This window comes from Dendropsophus ebraccatus, chromosome 5, assembly GCF_027789765.1.
Source record: "Dendropsophus ebraccatus isolate aDenEbr1 chromosome 5, aDenEbr1.pat, whole genome shotgun sequence".
Classification (NCBI taxonomy): domain Eukaryota; kingdom Metazoa; phylum Chordata; class Amphibia; order Anura; family Hylidae; genus Dendropsophus; species Dendropsophus ebraccatus.
Window position 1 is genome coordinate 4531049 of NC_091458.1, and position 19451 is coordinate 4550499.

Genomic DNA, 19451 nt, shown 5'->3' on the forward strand with positions numbered 1-19451 from the left:
GTTACAGAATTCACCCACATCAGTCACATAGAAGAACTACTTGCCATATCTCCCATGGAGGTTTCAAGATACACATCTAATTGGTTGTTTGGCGAGACCTTCTCACCTCCTCCTAGGTTGGGGTAGCCTCAGTAGCTTGTTCCCCCCCCCCCCCCCCCCTTCCTCGCACCTCTCTTTTTACTCATTTCCTTAGTGTCACTAGCACTCCAGGGCATCCCTGAACCCAGTTTAGGCTTTTCACTAACCGTCTCAAATGTTTAACTCTAAGGGTCCTATTAGAGGTGCTGATCAATAATGTAAAGGAGCGCTCATCTGCTAGATTGGTGCTCATTTACTGAGCCTTTTACAAAGCTCGATGATCATTTAGCAAGGTCTGCACGGACATGGTCAGTCCTTGGCCTAAACTGTCATACATTACCTCTACACGCTCCCACTGCCCCCTGCTTTCACTTCCGGCGCTGCGGCTGCAGCTTCAGAGCAACCTGTTTGAGCTGACAGGCCGCTCAGCCAATCACTAGTCGGAGGTCTAATCCCTATAATCTCTATCAGTAATTGGAGCAGTCCTTCAGTATGAGGTGAAGCCCCTATGTTAGTGATCCTGGCCTCCAGTTTTCCTGGTTATGAGGCCACAAGGTTTACACCTAGATTTTGGGATGTTCGGCCATTCTTCTCTGCAGATCCCCTCCCCTCTGTCGGGTTGGATAGGGTCGACGGTAGACACCATTGTCAGGTCTCTCCAGAGATGTCCCATTGGGATCAAGGCTCTGGCCAGGCCACTTAAGGAGATTTATAGAGTTGTCCCTCAGCTGCTTCTGTGTGGTCCTGGGTGTGTGCATAAGAGATATTGTCTTGTTGGAAGGTGAAGCTTCGGCCCAGCCTGAGGTCCAGAGAGCTCTGGGTCTGGTGATCAGTAAGAATCTTTTTACTCATTCCTCCCTGTCTGAGACTCCTTTAGCAGCTTCTATGTAAACTTGCGGCGGCTTTTATGTGTTTGTTACTGAGGAGCGGCTTCTTTTTGGCCCCTCTGCCATATAGCTCAGGAGGCTGCAGTGATGACTTGTGCAAGTTTCAGCCATCTATACACACAATCCACAATTTGCTCTTGGAGACTTAAATATATCAGGAACATCTACACCTCCACACAATCCTGTCTCTGAGCTGTATAGGCAGCTATTTCCCCCTCATGGCTTGCTCTGATCCGTTGTCATGTGTGAGACCTTACCTATACAGGGGATGAGTCTTTCCAGATCAAGTCCAATCCACTGAATTTACCACCAGTGACTCCAGTTAAGGGCAGAAACTTCTCAGAGATTAGCTTTTTAATACATTAATATTTTCTAAAACGCTCACCTTCACATTATAGCATACTGAGCGCAGATTGACGAGAAAATCAGACTTTTTATTTTTATTTTAGGCCTCAACATAACAAAATGTGGAAAAAGGAGTTAAAGGGTCGGAAGATTATATATTAAGTAGTAAAAAGTCATTATGGTGGACCAGGTGATGTGACATTGTAGAGGAACCAACGACCACGTTATAAGAGCTAGTCTGAAGACATCTCTTGAGGCAGAATGGAGGAACCTTCTCATGTGACCCTTGTCTTATCTTCCTGTTGCAGGCTACTGGCGGATCCTTGTTATCCTGAGACCTATGATGTGAATCCATCTGTTCAGTAGCTTAGCAGACATGTATCCAGCGTACATATCTGGCTAGAAGTGAATTATTAATATCGATGGAACATATGGAAATATACATGGTTCACCAAATTCCTATCTCCCTTCCCCAAGCAGATGTCCAGTGTGGTCAGAAGTTTATCATAAAAAAATAACACACATGAATATCGTCTGGCCTCATTTTTCCGGGAATTTAAAGGGTTTCAGCACACGTTCCTCACTTTAAGCTCTGCAACCTATATTTATCATGGACGTCTCTACAAATGTTTCGGTGATATTTCTTCTAGGTGGGATACCAGAGCTGGGTGCCAATCAGACCATCTTAGCCTTTCCACTGTGTTTACTATACATCATTGCGTTATTTGGTAACTGTAGTATTCTGGTCATCATTAAGAGAGAGCAAAGCCTTAACCAGCCCATGTATATACTGCTTGCTATGTTGGCACTGACTGACTTTGGCGTGTCACTTGCTACATTGCCGACAGTTCTTGGAATTTTCTGTTTTAATTACAATCAAATTCCTCTAGATGCGTGTCTCACCCAGATGTACTTTCTCCATGCATTAGCAGCAATGGAGTCTGGGGTCTTGGTGGCCATGGCCATTGATAGACTGATTGCTATATGGGACCCTTTGAGATATGCTTCCATCTTGACTCATTCAATCATTGGGAAGATCGGACTATTGATATTGTTCCGGAGCCTGTGCGTGGTCTTTCCGGTCCCTTTCCTTACCAAGAGGTTTCCATTTTGTAAGAGTCACGTCCTATCCCATTCCTACTGTCTTCACCAGGATATCATTAGACTGGCCTGTGCCGACACCACAGTGAACAGCCTCTATGGCCTGGTGGCTGTCCTCATGACCAAGGGTGTTGACTCCATGTTCATAATTATCTCCTACATAATGATCCTTAAAGCTGTCCTAAGCATTAAGGCAAATGAAGCTCGGCTTAAGGCCTTCAACACATGTGTTTGTCACCTATGTGCCGTCTTGCTGTTCTACATTCCCCTCATCGGCCTGTCCGTTGTCCATAGGTTTGGCAAGAACGCCTCCCATCTGCTCCCTATCTTAATGGCTGATATTTACCTTCTAGTTCCTCCTGTGATCAATCCAGTAATTTACAGTGTGAAAACCAAACCCATCCGCCAGAAGATCTTCAAGGCCTTCAGGTTCACCATTATGGGAAAAAGGACTCTTAGTAATAGGGTGACTGTTATAAAGATCTCCTAATTTCCTGTATGGACTTCACTGCAGGTGGCTACCAGGTGGCCATCCCTGGGAGTGATCCCAGTGTGAGTGGCATCTGGCTTAAGGAACCAAGAGACCTGAGGGGTTAAATAGTTCCTGTCATTTAAAAGAAACTGTCAATAAATAGTACAAGCCAAAATAAGAAACTTGGTAATATATCTTCGACAAAAATGTGTCCCTTATCATGTATCATCTGTCTCCCCCTCTCTGCTAAACTGTTTTCCACTCTAAAAAATCAGCCACCTACCATTCCAGAGATGCCTAAGGGATCAAGTTACAACAAGGAAATTCTATGGATGGGAGATAGGAGGGGAGTGCCAGAGTACACAGGCAGGGATCACTGAAGTGGAGAAACATGGCCGGTCTGATGGATCCAGATCTGTGTGGACAAACATGGCCGGTCAGATAGATTCAGATCTGTGTGGAGAAACATGGCCGGTCAGATGGATCCAGATCTGTGTGGACAAACATGGCCGGTCAGATGGATCCAGATCTGTGTGGACAAACATGGCCGGTCAGATGGATCCAGATCTGTGTGGACAAACATGGCCGGTCAGATGGATCCAGATCTGTGTGGACAAACATGGCCGGTCAGATGGATCCAGATCTGTGTGGAGAAACATGGCCGATCAGATGGATCCAGATCTCTATGGATAAACATAGCAGGTCAGATGGATCCAGATCTGTGTGGACAAACATGGCCGGTCAGATGGATCCAGATCTGTGTGAACAAACATGGCCGGTCAGATGGATCCAGATCTCTATGGATAAACATAGCAGGTCAGATGGATCCAGATTTGTGTGGACAAACATTGCCGATAAGATGGATCCAGATATCTGTGTAGAAACATGGCCGGTCAGATGGATCCAGATTTCTGTGGAGAAACTTGACCGGTCAAAAGGATACAGATGTGTGTTAAGAAACATACAGGCCAAGTTCTAGGGCAGGCAACAGAAAAGCATAGTCAAGAACCGGCAAACATGTCAGGGTGGAGCACAGGTTGGTAGTAAACAGTCCAGTTCATACACAGAAGAGGTGAAATGGTACAGAGGATCTAGTAGAAATGTGCTAAGGAAACGGCATTTGGAATACCATGGGGCCTGAACCATGTACAATTTTATTTTAATTTGATTAATTATGGTATAAATTACAGATTTATCAGATTTATTACAGAATTACAGGTTATCAACCCTTTAAGCTCAAGGGAAAGGCAATCCTTTAGCTATGTGTTAGGATAGGGATGGGGAAACACAAGGACAGGTGAGCCCTAAAGCAGGCACCTGCCATGCTGTCCCTACCTGCTTGCCTCAGATGCTCTAATAGCAATGGACAACTGGACGGCAGTCCCTGATCTCACTAAAGTGGAACCCAAAACCAGACAATACACAACACAATAAAGGAAAAGTCAGGAGTCCAAGTCAAAACCAACCGAGCAGCAAAGTACAAAATCGAGTCTAAAGGGGTAGTCAAAGGGTTAATAGCAGAAGTCAGGTAACCAAAGAATAAAACGCAGAAAACCCCTAGGTCAAGTATTACTAGTAACTAGATACTATCACAGGCAAGGAACATGATACAAGTGCAGGTACTTATGGAGCCTGTAGTCCCAGCCCCTGGGCGTGATTGGGGCTGAGGCTCCAGATACCGAGGTCCAGATACCGACAGCTTACTGGTGAGTCAGCTGTCAGTCAACAATCAGTGAACACACCACACCTTATGCTGATCAGCCAGGGAGAGAATGCTTGCCACTTCTACAACAAGGAATAGCAGAGCAGAGTAGAGCAAAAACATGAGAAGCATTCTCACTGCTATGGACACCGAACCGAACGCACGTCCCAAGTCCTCACAGAACACTCCCCCGAGAAGGAAGCTCCGTACCCTCACAAGGACCTCTAAGCTTATCAGGATACAACAGATGAAGATTTGTAATCCTAACCAGCGACCAACAAATTTTACTTCCCAAACGCTGAGTAATATATAGGGCATATACTTAATTATATGATGACATTCGCAGCGGTACAACTGCCGAGGAAGACTCCATCTTTAACCAAATCCCTCCTGGAATGGTATAATAAGTAGATTAAGAACTATCCCCCAAAACCAGCATAACCCCTAACAGTACAGCCAAAAAGATCAATCCCAACCCACCCCAGTAACCTAAACCCCTCTATCTACTCAAAGATAGAACCCTAAAAATAAAAAAAAAACATCCAGCCCTAACATATTATAACAGTAAGTCTCAACTAGGGACCCATATTCCCGTCATCCAGTTTCCATGTTTCTGTGAGGCCAGGCTTCGATCACAGGCAGAGATCATATGCATAAACTTAGGGAACGTCTCGCAAACTTTGCAGAAGTTCAGGTAAGAACAGGAGCCGGAGCAAGGATATCAGAAGATGATGATCTCAGTAAGTTGCTCCCCATGCCAGGTGAATTCCACCTTTACTTTACTCGGATGCAACAGAACATAGGGGCCCGCACCGGGTCACTACACAAGCAGCAGCATGTAATAGAACTGCAGCCACTCCCAGGTAACCACTACAGGACACAGCAGACAAAACTTCCTCCACTCCACAATGGCTATGTTGGCTGACCAAATCTTCAATGCAATATACAGGAAAAATAGTGCTTCAGCAATTAGGTGCTATATATATATATATATATATATATATATATATATATATACACTCACCGGCCACTTTATTAGGTACACCATGCTAGTAACGGGTGGTCTTCTGCTGCTGTAGCCCATCTGCCTCAAAGTTGGACGTACTGTGTGTTCAGAGATGCTCTTCTGCACTGAGTTGCCGCCATGTGATTGGCTGATTAGAAATTAGGTGGTAACGTGCAGTTGGACAGGTGTACCTAATAAAGTGGCCGGTGAGTGTATATATACACTCACCGGCCACTTTATTAGGTACACCTGTCCAACTGCACGCTACCACTTAATTTCTAATCAGCCAATCACATGGCGGCAACTTAGTGCATTTAGGCATGTAGACATGGTCAATACAATCTCCTGCAGTTCAAACCGAGCATCAGTATGGGGAAGAAAGGTGATTTGGTGCCTTTGAACGTGGCATGGTTGTTGGTGCCAGAAGGGCTGGTCTGAGTATTTCAGAAACTGCTGATCTACTGGGATTTTCACGCACAACCATCTCTAGGGTTTACAGAGAATGGTCCGAAAAAGAAAAAACATCCAGTGAGCGGCAGTTCTGTGGGCGGAAATGCCTTGTTGATGCCAGAGGTCAGAGGAGAATGGGCAGACTGGTTCGAGCTGATAGAAAGGCAACAGTGACTCAAATAGCCAACCGTTACAGCCAAGGTAGGCAGAAGAGCATCTCTGAACGCACAGTACATCGAACTTTGAGGCAGATGGGCTACAGCAGCAGAAGACCACACCGGGTGCCACTCCTTTCTGCTAAGAACAGGAAACTCAGGCTACAATTTGCACAAGCTCATCGAAATTGGACAGTAGAAGATTGGAAAAACGTTGCCTGGTCTGATTCTCGATTTCTGCTGCGACATTCGGATGGTAGGGTCAGAATTTGGCGTCAACAACATGAAAGCATGGATCCATCCTGCCTTGTATCAACGGTTCAGGCTGGTGGTGGTGGTGTCATGGTGTGGAGAATATTTTCTTGGCACTCTTTGGGCCCCTTGGTACCAATTGAGCATCGTTGCAACGCCACAGCCTACCTGAGTATTGTTGCCGACCATGTCCATCCCTTTATGACCACAATGTACCCAACATCTGATGGCTACTTTCAGCAGGATAATGCGCCATGTCATAAAGCTAGAATCATCCCAGACTGGTTTCTTGAACATGACAATGAGGTCACTGTACTCCAATGGCCTCCACAGTCACCAGATCTCAATCCAATAGAGCATCTTTGGGATGTGGTGGAACGGGAGATTGGCATCATGGATGTGCAGCCGACAAATCTGCGGCAACTGTGTGATGCCATCATGTCAATATGGACCAAAGTCTCTGAGGAAGCTTCCAGCACCTTGTTGTATCTATGCCACCAAGAATTGAGGCAGTTCTGAAAGCAAAAGTGAGTCCAACCCGTTACTAGCATGGCCGGTGAGTGTATACACACACACACACACACACACAGACACACACAGTAGTACCAAGAAGAGCTCACAGTTTTTCAAAATAGTAACTTGGTGTAAGAGCATTGCTTTGATGTAAGAGCTCCCTGTACTGGGTGGGAGGGGGAGAGGGGAGGGGCATGGTCTGCTTAGCGGGCTCTACAGCCCTGTACTCTGACCCAGAGGAAGGCTCCCTCACCTTCCAAATCATAGCAGATCCACTTCAGGCTGGGGATTGCATAGGGGGACAGGACTGTGGAGGTAATCTCTTCATAGCTGTAACCCCTCTCTCCCCAGACAGAGAGTGCTGCATGTATGTGCCCACATCTGTCCTGCTCATTCCTTCATCCTCCCTGCAATCTCTGTAAGTCCTTGTGTTTCCCATCCTCTCCATTTCTGCTATATGCCTAAAATTACACTCAGCTATACACACTGCTGCTATACTGTGCGTGCACTCACACTCAGCTATACACACTGCTGCTATAATGTGCCTGCACTCACACTGAGCTATACACACTGCTCCTGTCACTGTCCTCCTGCACAGCTCTGTTATTCTCAATTCCTGATTGGTTTATGCTGAACACACCCCTTCCCCATTGCTGTCATGTGACCAAACAGACCTCTGACAGCAGCCCTGCTTCTCTATTCTAGCCTGTTGTACTACTCTCCTGCATTATGGGGATCTGCAGCTCCATCCTGTATCTACAACCTGCTGCTGTGTTATCAGGGTTATGCAGTTACTATACATTATACACCACATACTGCTATACTGTACAGTAACTTATATATCACATATCCAGCTGCTGTGTTATCAGGGTTATACAGTTACTATACATTATATACCACATGCTGCTATACTGTACAGTAACTTATATATCACATATCCAGCTGCTGCTGTGTATCAGGGTTATACAGTTACTATACATTATACTCCACATGCTGATTGCTATACTGTACAGTAACATATATCACATATCCAGCTGCTGTGTTATCAGGGTTATAAAGTTACTATACATTATATACCACATGCTGACTGCTATACTGTACAGTAACATATATCACATATCCAGCTGCTGCTGTGTTATCAGGGTTATACAGTTACTATACATTATACACCACATGCTGATTGCTCTACTGTACAGTAACTTATGTATCACATATCCAGCTGCTGTGTTATCAGGGTTATACAGTTACTATACATTATATACCACATGCTGCTATACTGTACAGTAACTTATATATCACATATCCAGCTGCTGTGTTATCAGGGTTATACAGTTACTCTACATTATATACCACATGCTGCTATACTGTACAGTAACTTATATATCACATATCCAGCTGCTGTGTTATCAGGGTTATACAGTTACTATACATTATATACCACATGCTGCTATACTGTACAGTAACTTATATATCACACATCCAGCTGTTGCTGTGTTATCAGGGTTATACAGTTACTATACATTATACACCACATGCTGATTGCTATACTGTACAGTAACTTATATATCACATATCCAGCTGCTGTGTTATCAGGGTTATACAGTTACTATACATTATACACCACATGCTGATTGCTATACTGTACAGTAACTTATATATCACATATCCAGCTGCTGTGTTATCAGGGTTATACAGTTACTATACATTATATACCACATGCTGATTGCTATACTGTACAGTAACTTATATATCACATATCCAGCTGCTGTGTTATCAGGGTTATACAGTTACTATACATTATACACCACATGCTGCTATACTGTACAGTAACTTATATATCACATTTCCAGCTGCTGCTGTGTTATCAGGGTTATACAGTTACTATACATTATACACCACATGCTGATATACTGTACAGTAACTTATATATCACATATCCAGCTGCTGTGTTATCAGGGTTGTACAGTTACTATATATTATATACCACATGCTGATTGCTATACTGTACAGTAACTTATATATCACATATCCAGCTGCTGCTGTGTTATCAGGGTTATACAGTTACTATACATTATACACCACATGCTGCTATACTGTACAGTAACTTATATATCACATATCCAGCTGCAGTGTTATCAGGGTTATACAGTTACTATACATTATATACCACATGCTGCTACACTGTACAGTAACTTATATATCACATATCCAGCTGCTGTGTTATCAGGGTTATACAGTTACTATACATTATACACCACATGCTGATTGCTATACTGTACAGTAACTTATATATCACATATCCAGCTGCTGTGTTATCAGGGTTATACAGTTACTATACATTATACACCACATGCTGATTGCTATACTGTACAGTAACTTATATCACATATTCAGCTGTTTCTAAATGTTTGTTTTATTTGTTAACATGTTATTCAGAATTTTTTTTAAAAATCATTATTTTTGGGGTGTGGAACCAATTTTTTTTCAATTTCAATGATTTTCTATGGGAAAATTTGCTTTGGTTTAAGAGTGATTAGGAGCACAGTCCCAGAATGAATTATGCTCGTAAACAACAACTTTATGTATGTATGTACTTTACATACACACACACATATATATATATATATATATATATATATATATACGTAAAGATGTTCCGCAGCACACCAGCATAGGTGAATAAGGTGATTATTTATTGCAAGTAGTACAAAAATACAGAGAGATGCGACGCTTCGACCCTCTCACAGGGTCTTTATCAAGCTTTATCAAGACCCTGTGAGAGGGTTGAAACGTCGCATCTCTCTGTATTTTTGTACTACTTGCAATAAATAATCACCTTATTCACCTATGCTGGTGTGCTGCGGAACATCTTTACGTATTATTGGGGATCCCCAGGCCGGGGGACTGTCTTTGTACAGCACCCGCTTCATGAAGCTCTGGACGTGCGGCTTTTTCCTGTATCTATATCTATATATATATATATATACATACATACACATACAGTAGAACCTCGGTTTCCAAACACCTCGGTATTCGAACAATTCGGTTTTTGAACTAAATTTCCCCCTGAAGTTTTGCTCGGTATCCGAACATTGCTCAGTATCCGAACAAAACCAGGGGGATAACTGTCGGCTGAACTGATGTTCAGCTGACAGTTAGAGGTGTTCGGGAACACTGAGAGGCAGGAGCGGGCGGCTATTTAAGATTGCCGCCGCGCTCCTGCTCCTCTCAGCTGCGGGGGACACCCTGTAAAGAAGCGGGGATTCCCCTCATTATGATGGGATTCCCCACTTCTTTACAAGGTGTCCCCGGCAGCTGAGAGGAGCAGGAGCACGGCGGCAAGTTTAAATAGCCGCCCGCTCCTGACTCTCACTGCGGGGACGCCCTGAAGTCGGCTGCACTGACCTGACACTCCACGTCCCCCCCGCTGGCCCGGAGCTCTTCCTGTATGCGTCCCCCCGCAGCCGCACGCATCTGCTGTTCTGCACGCGGCCCCCCTCATCAGCTCCTTAGCCGCTTCCTCCTGCCAAAAATATCACTGTTAGGAATCAGGGACAGGATGACACATGGACAGGTGAGCCCCGAAGCTGGCACCCGCCCCACTGTCCCTGCCTACTTGCCTCCGAAGCTCTAAAATGGCAATGGACAACTGGTCGGCAAACTCTGTTCTCAACCAGGTGCAACACAGAACAAAACAAGACAAACAACACAATAGGAACAAAGTCAGAAGTCTGAGTCCAAGGGGGTAGTCAAAGGGTCAATAGAAGAAGCCAGGTAACCAGAACATAAATGCAGGGAAATGCTAGGTCAAGTAACTCTAGGATGAACCAGGTACTATCAAAGGCAAGGAACATGAGACAAGTGAGGATACTTATGGAGCCTGGAGTCCCAGCTCCAGTTCCTGCCCAGATACCGACAGCCAACTTGTCTGTCAGCTGTCAGTCAACAATTAGGGAACTCACCACACCTTATGCTGATCAGCCAGGAAGAGAACACTTGCCACTTTTACAACAAGGAATAGCAGAGCAAAGTATAGCAAAAACGTGAGAAGCATTCTGGCTGCAATGGATGCCCAGCCGAACGCACAGCCCGAATCCTAACACTGACACTGTATTGGCCACTTAGAGTCCTAACAGAAAACTGTTGTACCGGTGGTACATGACACCATATCGCTTGGCTAAAATATTTCCAACTTTGTCACTATTGTGTTGGAGGTGCAACAGTAATGTGAGGACCCTCCATGTGTGGTTTGAGTGCCTCCATTTTAGTGTCCGAAAGTTAATAGAACAGGTTCTTATGTACCCAGTGGAATGGGGCCCAAGTTTAGCCCTTATAAATATGGATACAGAGGATATCCCTTTTAAGGATATAACGGTTTTCACTCCTTCACTCAATGAACACCTGTCCAATATAACTACAGCTAGGAACAATAATCTTCCACAACTGGAGAAAAAATGGTGTAAGTGGAGCGCACTTATTTTTCTGTGTAATTGCTCAGGTCACAGCATTGTTCATTAGGATTTCTTTACTATGGTTATCTTACACTATGTTACTTTTAGTAGTAATGGGCTGGTGTAGCTACTCACGATATGGATGGTGCGAGTAAATCTCTTACCTGCACACGTGCCGAGATTAGATTAGATGAGCTGAGCATGCGTATGTTGGGTAAACAATAGATATCAATTTTTCTTTACTCATATGTACTCTGCAGGATCTGTAAGATATGTTATTTGTATGTGTTGGCTGATTGTTCGTCGGCTGTGTTTGTTAAATTTTTTTTTTTAAATGTCACGTAATCCCACAGCTTCTAGTGTATACTAAACACAATTACTATGATAAGGCGAATAAAGCTCATACCCTACTAGCCTCGCAACTTCGAGACCAATCCCTGAAAACTGCACCTTTTGCTTTAAAGGACAAGAAGGGAGTTGTTTGTGCATTATGATCCAAGACGCATGGCTGATATCTTCTCGGAGTATTATGGAACATTGTACTCTCTTCCTGACTCTACTGCCCGTGCACACCTTCTCCAGCAGTATCTTTCCGACTGTCACCTACCCATGATCCAAACTGATGACTTGAATACACTAAATGCCCCTATCACAGTGGAGGAGTTGACTGCTGTGCTCAAGGGATTGCCCAATGGGAAATGACGGCCTGCCCTACACCTACTATAAAGTCTACTCTGGACTTCTGATACCTCACTTGCTCACTCTATTCAACTCCTTTCTCTCCGATACCCCAATTCCCCAAACAATGCTGGATTCATTTATCACAGAGGTCCCGAAAGACGGTAAAGACCCATCTGACCCGGTGAGCTACAGGCAGATCTCGCTGCTCAACACAGAACTTAAAATATTCACGAAGATCTTGGCACTCAGACTGGGAGCACTCCTGCCTGGCCTGGTACATGCCGACCAGGTGGGCTTTGTTTTACAACGCCAGGCTGGAGATAACACTAGGAGGACGGTAGACCTCATTGAGGTCCTGAATGGAACTGGATCACAAGGGCTCCTACTGAGCCTCGACGCGGAAAAAGCCCTTGATAGGCTAGGGTGGCCCTTTCTTTTTTCCGTGTTGGAGGCTTATGGTATATCAGGGCCTTTCCTCCAAGCCCTGCGAGCTTTGTACAATTCGCCTATTGCTCTAGTGAAACTGCCCCATGCCACCTCTGGTCCAACTCATATTCATAACGGAACGAGGCAGGGGTGCCCCCTCTCACCGCTACTTTTCGTGCTGAGTATAAAGCCTATAGCAGCCCGTATTCGCCTCTCTCCTGACATTCAGGGAGTTCAGGTCCAGGAATCTCTGTTCGCAGATGATGTCCTGTTGACTCTGCGGAATCTTTTAATATCTCTCCCGAACCTGCACTCTCTGTTTGAAGGCTACAGTGCTCTATCAGGTTACAAAATTAATCCCACCAAGACAGAAGCACTGCCTATCAATCCTCCTCCCCCATTGCTAGCAACCCTTAAATCTTCTTTTCCCTATAAGTGGCCGGATACCTCTATACGCTATTTAGGGACCAATATTACTCCCCAATATCGCAGTTTATATAGTAACAACTTCCCCCCCTATTTCAAGAGATCCAAACCCAGCTTTCTAAATGGTCCCTGTTACCCCTCTCCTTGATCGGGTGCATAAGTGCCATTAAAATGGCAATCATACCCCGTTACCTCTACCTCCTGGTGACATTACCGGTTCCTGTCCCCCGGACAGCCTTGCGTATGTTGCAAAAAGACCTTCTTAACTTTGTATGGGGTGGGGGCAGACACAGAGTATCTCAAAAGGTGCTGTGTGCCAACAAGGCGAGAGGGGGCCTTGGGATGCCTGATGTGTATCTTTATTATTTAGCAACCCATTTGCGAAGAATCCCCTGTTGGACATCACTGTCTGCGTTCAACAAGTGGATGGAAATTGAAAAGCTATGGATGGCCCCCACACATCCTTGTGAACTAGTATGGTCCCCGGGGACATTGGAACCCCCTGTTGCCTTACTGGGCCCCATGCGACTGACAAGGGACGTATGGACACAGGCCTGTAATACCTTTACCTTAAAATCCCACCCTTCCCCATTAATGCCACTCTTATACACAAACCAGATAGAGGGGAGATTCACCCGGGACAACATAGCTTGCTGGCAAAAAGCTAAACTGTATCATTATGCGGACGTGGTAGACCCCTTCTCTAGAAGAGTCCTCCCTTTCTCCACTCTCAGGGAAAGGTACAATCTCCCTCTAAGAGCGGCGACGTTCCATGAGCACATATCCTACATTGCCTCAGTGGTTACGGACCACAAGCCATTCCCGAAACCAACTTCTTTTGAGCTTCTATGCAAGAGCTGCCCCTCCACTAATGGACTTATCTCCTCGATTTACTCCCATCTCAATTCTCCACAGGGTGACAATGAGGTGAAACACCTTTATATGGAAAAATGGGAAAAGGTCCTGCGACACACTATTTCGCCCAAATTATGGGACATTATATGGTCCCAAGCAGCTAAATCGTCTAAAGCAGCTAAATTCTGGTACCACACCACAGACCTCCTCCCCGCGACTCCCCCGGAGTGCTGGAGATGCCTTTCTGGAGAGGGTTCCCTCCCTCACATTTTCTGGGAGTGCCCCCTTCTGAAGCCTTACTGGGAGGGGTTCCAGGGCCTAGTTGCAGCAGTATTGAGCCAAGTTCTGCCCCTTGATCCGCTCACATACATACTCAATGTCCCACCCAAGGGTATGCGTAGACACACGACCCGGTTACTTTTGCACATGCTGACGGCAGCTAAATGCCTTTTGGCCACTTTCTGGAAGCGTAGGTCGATCCCAACAGCGGTGGACCTTGTCAACCGGATGGAAATCTTCCAGAAAATATGGTCCCCCAGGGATGCCATATATAGTGCCCAGACCACCACGCAATAAATAAATGGTGTACTCTGTAACACCCCCCATACCGTGTGTTCTCACCCTTTGTCCCCCCTGTCATTGTCTTGTTTGACGTAGTTCAATATGTCTTTGCTGTCTCTGTTATCCCCCTTTGGGACGCCTTTCCTGAATAGAGCGTTAGTAATAAGATTATAGACACGTAGAACGTTCTTTCTCTGTTGCACCACTTTAGTATGCTCAATACGTTATAATTGCTTCAGAATAGTTCTCTTTTTTGTATCACGTGGCTGGCTTTATCCAATCCTTTTTGACTCGTGTTACACCTCATGACAGCCAATTGTTATCTTGTCTTTGCCTTATGGGCGTCTGTATGTTATTGCTTGTAATGTTTTTTGAAAAATTAATAAAAATACAATTGATTAAAAAAAAATGTTTAAATCATAACAGTCTTTCACCGATTTACCCTATGTGTGAGATGGGGTTAAGCGATCTTGAAACGATCGCAATAATGAATTTTCCAAACAATATATCGTTCCGTCTAAATGCTGATCGTTATAAAAAAACACATCATTACTTCAAAATCATTAATCGTGTAAACGCAGCATTAGCTTAGTGGATAATTCTTGATAGAAGAACTCGTACTCATGGTCTGGAAGGATAACGCCTCCTGTCAGAAGAGATTAGAAGTGCCAGGTCTGGAAGCACGAGCCCCAAGCTTGCACAGCTGGGTGTAGCTAGCCACTCAAGGTCTCTGAGATAGCCGAGCGAAGATAAACAGAGTAGTTAGGCTTCATCTGCTCCCCACTCCGCTGCAGATGAACCTATGCTCTAGAACATCCTGACTAGTAAGGATTGTCACCTCAGACGTAGACATTCCCTATGGAGTAGTTCCCCCACCTTTAGCTCTGCATAACTTTCGGAAGAAAGTACTTGGAAAGCATCAATAGCATAAAGTCACCATCAGGGGAGCTGGCCTTCAGGCCAGACCCTGGACTAAGCTTCTGCAGGAACACTATCTGAACACTTTCTCCCAGAATACTGACTAGAAAGGAAGCCCCATCCAGGAACTAATGGGACCCTAAATAGTGGTAGATGGGACTAAGCTCCCATTGGTGGAGAAGCTTCTAGAAGGGACAAGGCCTGAGTGTGTGATAGGTTGTGGTGCTGTGTGGTATCCAGCCTAAGGATTGGACAATAAATGAACCAAATAAGTGCTTAGAGCTTAGCTTGGGTAAGGGGGAAACACTATGCATACTGCAGGGTTACACCTGCGGTTTGAGCAAGTGAATCCCTAATCGGAGTAGTGGACTTTAGGAATGGGGTCTCTCTATTGGTTCCCGACTCGGTACAACCAAGCAAGGCCATGAGTCTGTCTACATGGAGCGGTAAATTGCTCTACGTGGTGTGGATATCAGTGCCGAAGCCAATAAGAATGAGTATGGAAAATGTTTTTTTAAATGAAACGTACTACTGAAGAGCTGAGCAGAGATTCGGCGGGTCTTGTCTTACATACCACGGTGACTCCAGGCCACTGAATGGACTTGTACATAGCACTATTAATGGACTTTAATATCTGACAAGTTTTTATATCTTTTTGTATTATGCACAAACACTATTGGTGCTACGAGTTGGACTCTTGGATATATAGAGTACCACTCCCTATCACTCACTGGAGGACCCCATGCGGCTAATGGACATGATTATCACAGTGAACTTTGACACATGATGGACACTTGTTAGGACCAATGATTGTTCTTGAATTATCTGTACCCCTGTATTTAAATCCACTATTATGTTCACGTACCGTTCTTGAACATGGCTACTTACTGAAAGGTCGCGCTTTGGTATTCTGTTGTGCTGCACTTTATTATTAAAGGTTTTTGATGGAATAAATTCACAAGTTTTTTCACATTCTAATTTTGAGTGCTGTGGATTATCTGATGGATATCTACTTTGCCCTTGGTCAGGACTAGATCCGCTGGCACCACATTTTGACGTCTGAGTACTGCTGAATTATCTTCTACACATATCTATCTATCTATCTTCTATCTATCTATCTATCTATCTATCTATCGATCTCAGCAAAAGGAAAAGGGGGATTTGGAAATCGGCACTCCAGGACGTAGTAGACTAAAATATAACTTTTATTCGTGCATTAACCCCTTAAGGTCAAAGCCAATTTTCGTTTTTGCGCTTTTGCTTTTTCCATTTTATGTTTAAAAGTCCATAGCGCTTGCATTTTTTCACCGAGAGACGTATATGAGCGCTTATTTTTTGCGAAACCAATTGTACTTTGCAATGACCGGCATTATTTTTCCATAACATATGCTGCGAAACCGGAAAAAATAATTTGCGCTGTCAAATTGAAAACAAAAACGAATTTGTTTTGATTTCGGGGAGTTTTGCATTTACGCCGTTCGCCCTATGGTAAAACTGACTTGTTATGCATGTTCCACAAGTCGTTACGATTACAACGATATATAACATGTATAACTTTTATTGTATCTGATGGCTTTTAAAAAAATCAAAACATTGTTAACAAATACACGTTCCTTAAAATCGCTCCATTCCCAGGCTTATAGCGCTTTTATCCTTTGGTCTATGGGGCTGTGCGAGGTGTCATTTTTTGCGCCATGATGTGTTCTTTCTATCGGTACCTTGATTGCGCATATACAACTTTTTGATCACTTTTTATTACATTTTTTCTGGATTTGATGCGACCAAAAATGCACAATTTATCACTTTGGGATTTTTTTGCGCTTACGCCGTTTACCGTACGAGATCGGGAATGTGATTAATTAATAGTTCGGGCGATTACGTGTGCGGCGATACTAAATATGTTTATTTATTAATTTATATTTATAAAATGGGAAAAGGGGGGTGATTTGGACTTTTATTAGGGGAGGGGATTTTTTATTAATAAAAACACTTTTTTACTTTTTTTTTTACATGGACTAGAAGCCCCCCTGGGGGGCTTGTATATACATAGCACTGATCTCTCATAGAGATCAATGCTGTGTATATACACAGCAAAGAGCAGGCCATAGCAATCTATTGCCGAGCCGGGATCAGCGTCATTCCGACGCTGAGGCCAGGCACGGGCAGAAGAACGGATCCGGGGAGATCCGACCCACTAGACACCAGGGATAGTGTGCATAAAGCACTTCAATGCAGCTGTCAGGTTTGACAGCTGCATTGAAGTGCTTAATTAGCCGGGTCCCGTTGCCGCGCCGGCTAATTAAGGCAACAGAGGCACTGCCCGGCTGCACGTGTCAGCCGGGATCAGCGCCGTTCAGAGCGGGGTCCCGGCGGGACCCCGCTCTGAACACCCCCCGCGGCACCATGACGTATCAGATACGTCATGGGTCGCTAAGGGGTTAAAATCCCATGGTGGGCACAACAGGACCTACGTGTTACACGCTACTGCGCTTAATCATGGTCTAAAGGAAAGTGAATTGGGAACGAATATCGATCTATCTATCTCTCTCTCTCCTATCCATGTATCTATCTTGGATCTGCAGGTTGGGGGGACACACGTTGATCCGGGGGCTCTTAGGATCAGTAGACAATTACCCAGTACTATATGATCACAGGTCAAATACAAACTGCAAACCAATACAATCACTGAGACAATTCTATCTAATAAGCAAAAACTAATACGTCATTCTCTGGGATATCGGGGGAATAATGAGGTGGTTTGGAATTTTCTTTAGGGAGTTCTTTTCTTTCAATTTTTTTTCAGATCCGTACATATAATTCCATACAGTCCAGGACTCTGAGGATTTCCCCGGACTATAAATCCTTCTCAGATCTGATCACTCTCTGCAGTCTCTACAGGAAATCTACAAGACATGACCCTGAGCTCCGGCCTCATCACTGCTTCTCATCTCCTGCTGAATCCTCTGCGCTGCTGTGGTGAGTAAGGAGTCTGCACTATGTGGCAGGTGTGAGGAGTGTGCACTATGTGGCGAGTGTGAGGAGTTTGCACTATGTGGCGAGTGTGCACTATGTTGCGAGTGTGAGGAGTGTGCACTATGTGGCGAGTGTGAGGAGTGTGCACTATGTGGCGAGTGAGAGGAGTGTGCATTATGTGGCGAGTGTGAGGAGTGTGCACTATGTGGTGAGTGTGAGGAGTGTGCACTATGTGGCGTGAGGAGTGTGCACTATGTGGCGTGTGTGGAGTGTGCACTATGTGGCGAGTGTGAGGAGTGTGCACTATGTGGTGAGTGTGAGGAGTGTGCACTATGTGGCGAGTGTGCACTATGTGGCAAGTGTGAGGAGTTCTACCATTGTATATAGATGGGGTTGAGCACATAGGCCCACATTTATCATTGTGATTACTTCAGTTTTTTAGGCTTGCTTTGCATCTTTTTACTGCTTGCTCCTCCATTTTTGGCTCAGAAAAAAAAAAAAACGTTCCGATGTAGTTTGTAGGATTACCATTAAATGTATGATTCATTCTCATTAGTTTTTGGCGCATAATGTTGGACATCATCTAAATGGGTTGAGCAAAAATGTAAAAATTATATAATGTAATATTAAATGTCACTGTATCAAATGATGTTGTCTATTTTTTATATTGTCTGGCACAAACATTAATGTCAATCCTGTTCATTATGAAGGCTTGTGTGTGGCCGGGCTGTTGCTGAGTGACCTGTGTGTGTGTTGCCGGGCTGTTGCTGAGTGACCTGTGTGTGTGGCCGGGCTGTTGCTGAGTGACCTGTGTGTGTGTGGCCAGGCTGTTGCTGAGTGACCTGTGTGTGTGTGGTTGGGCTGTTGCTGAGTGACCTGTGTGTGTGGCCGGGCTGTTGCTGAGTGACCTGTGTGTGTGGCCGGGCTGTTGCTGAGTGACCTGTGTGTGTGTGTGGTCGGGCTGTTGCTGAGTGACCTGTGTGTGTGTGTGGCCGCGCTGTTGCTGAGTGACCTGTGTGTGTGTGGCCGGGCTGTTGCTGAGTGACCTGTGTGTGTGTGGTTGGGCTGTTGCTGAGTGACCTGTGTGTGTGGCCGGGCTGTTGCTGAGTGACCTGTGTGTGTGTGGTTGGGCTGTTGCTGAGTGACCTGTGTGTTTGGCCGGGCTGTTGCTGAGTGACCTGTGTGTGTGTGTGGTCGGG

The 19451-nt window shown here is 44.8% G+C and overlaps 2 protein-coding genes across 2 annotated transcripts in view; both read left to right on the top strand.

Annotated features, from left to right (window-relative positions):
- The first annotated feature begins 1920 nt into the window (after positions 1–1920).
- LOC138793340 (olfactory receptor 51G2-like) lies at positions 1921–2901 on the top strand. The gene has a single exon (XM_069971867.1). The coding sequence runs from the start codon at positions 1921–1923 to the stop codon at positions 2899–2901; it is 981 nt and encodes a 326-aa protein (XP_069827968.1).
- Positions 2902–18196: 15295 nt separating this feature from the next.
- The window catches only part of LOC138793354 (olfactory receptor 51G2-like), a 28899-nt gene continuing 27644 nt past the window's right edge, over positions 18197–19451 (top strand). Inside the window, exon 1 of the mRNA XM_069971890.1 lies at positions 18197–18255. The gene's annotated coding sequence lies outside the window, so the exon portion shown is untranslated. The remainder of the gene's footprint in view (positions 18256–19451) is intronic.

Coding starts and splice junctions, on each gene's coding strand:
- LOC138793340 (XM_069971867.1), top strand. CDS start 1,921: ATGGACGTCTCTACAAATGTTTCGGTGATATTTCTTCTAGGTGGGATA.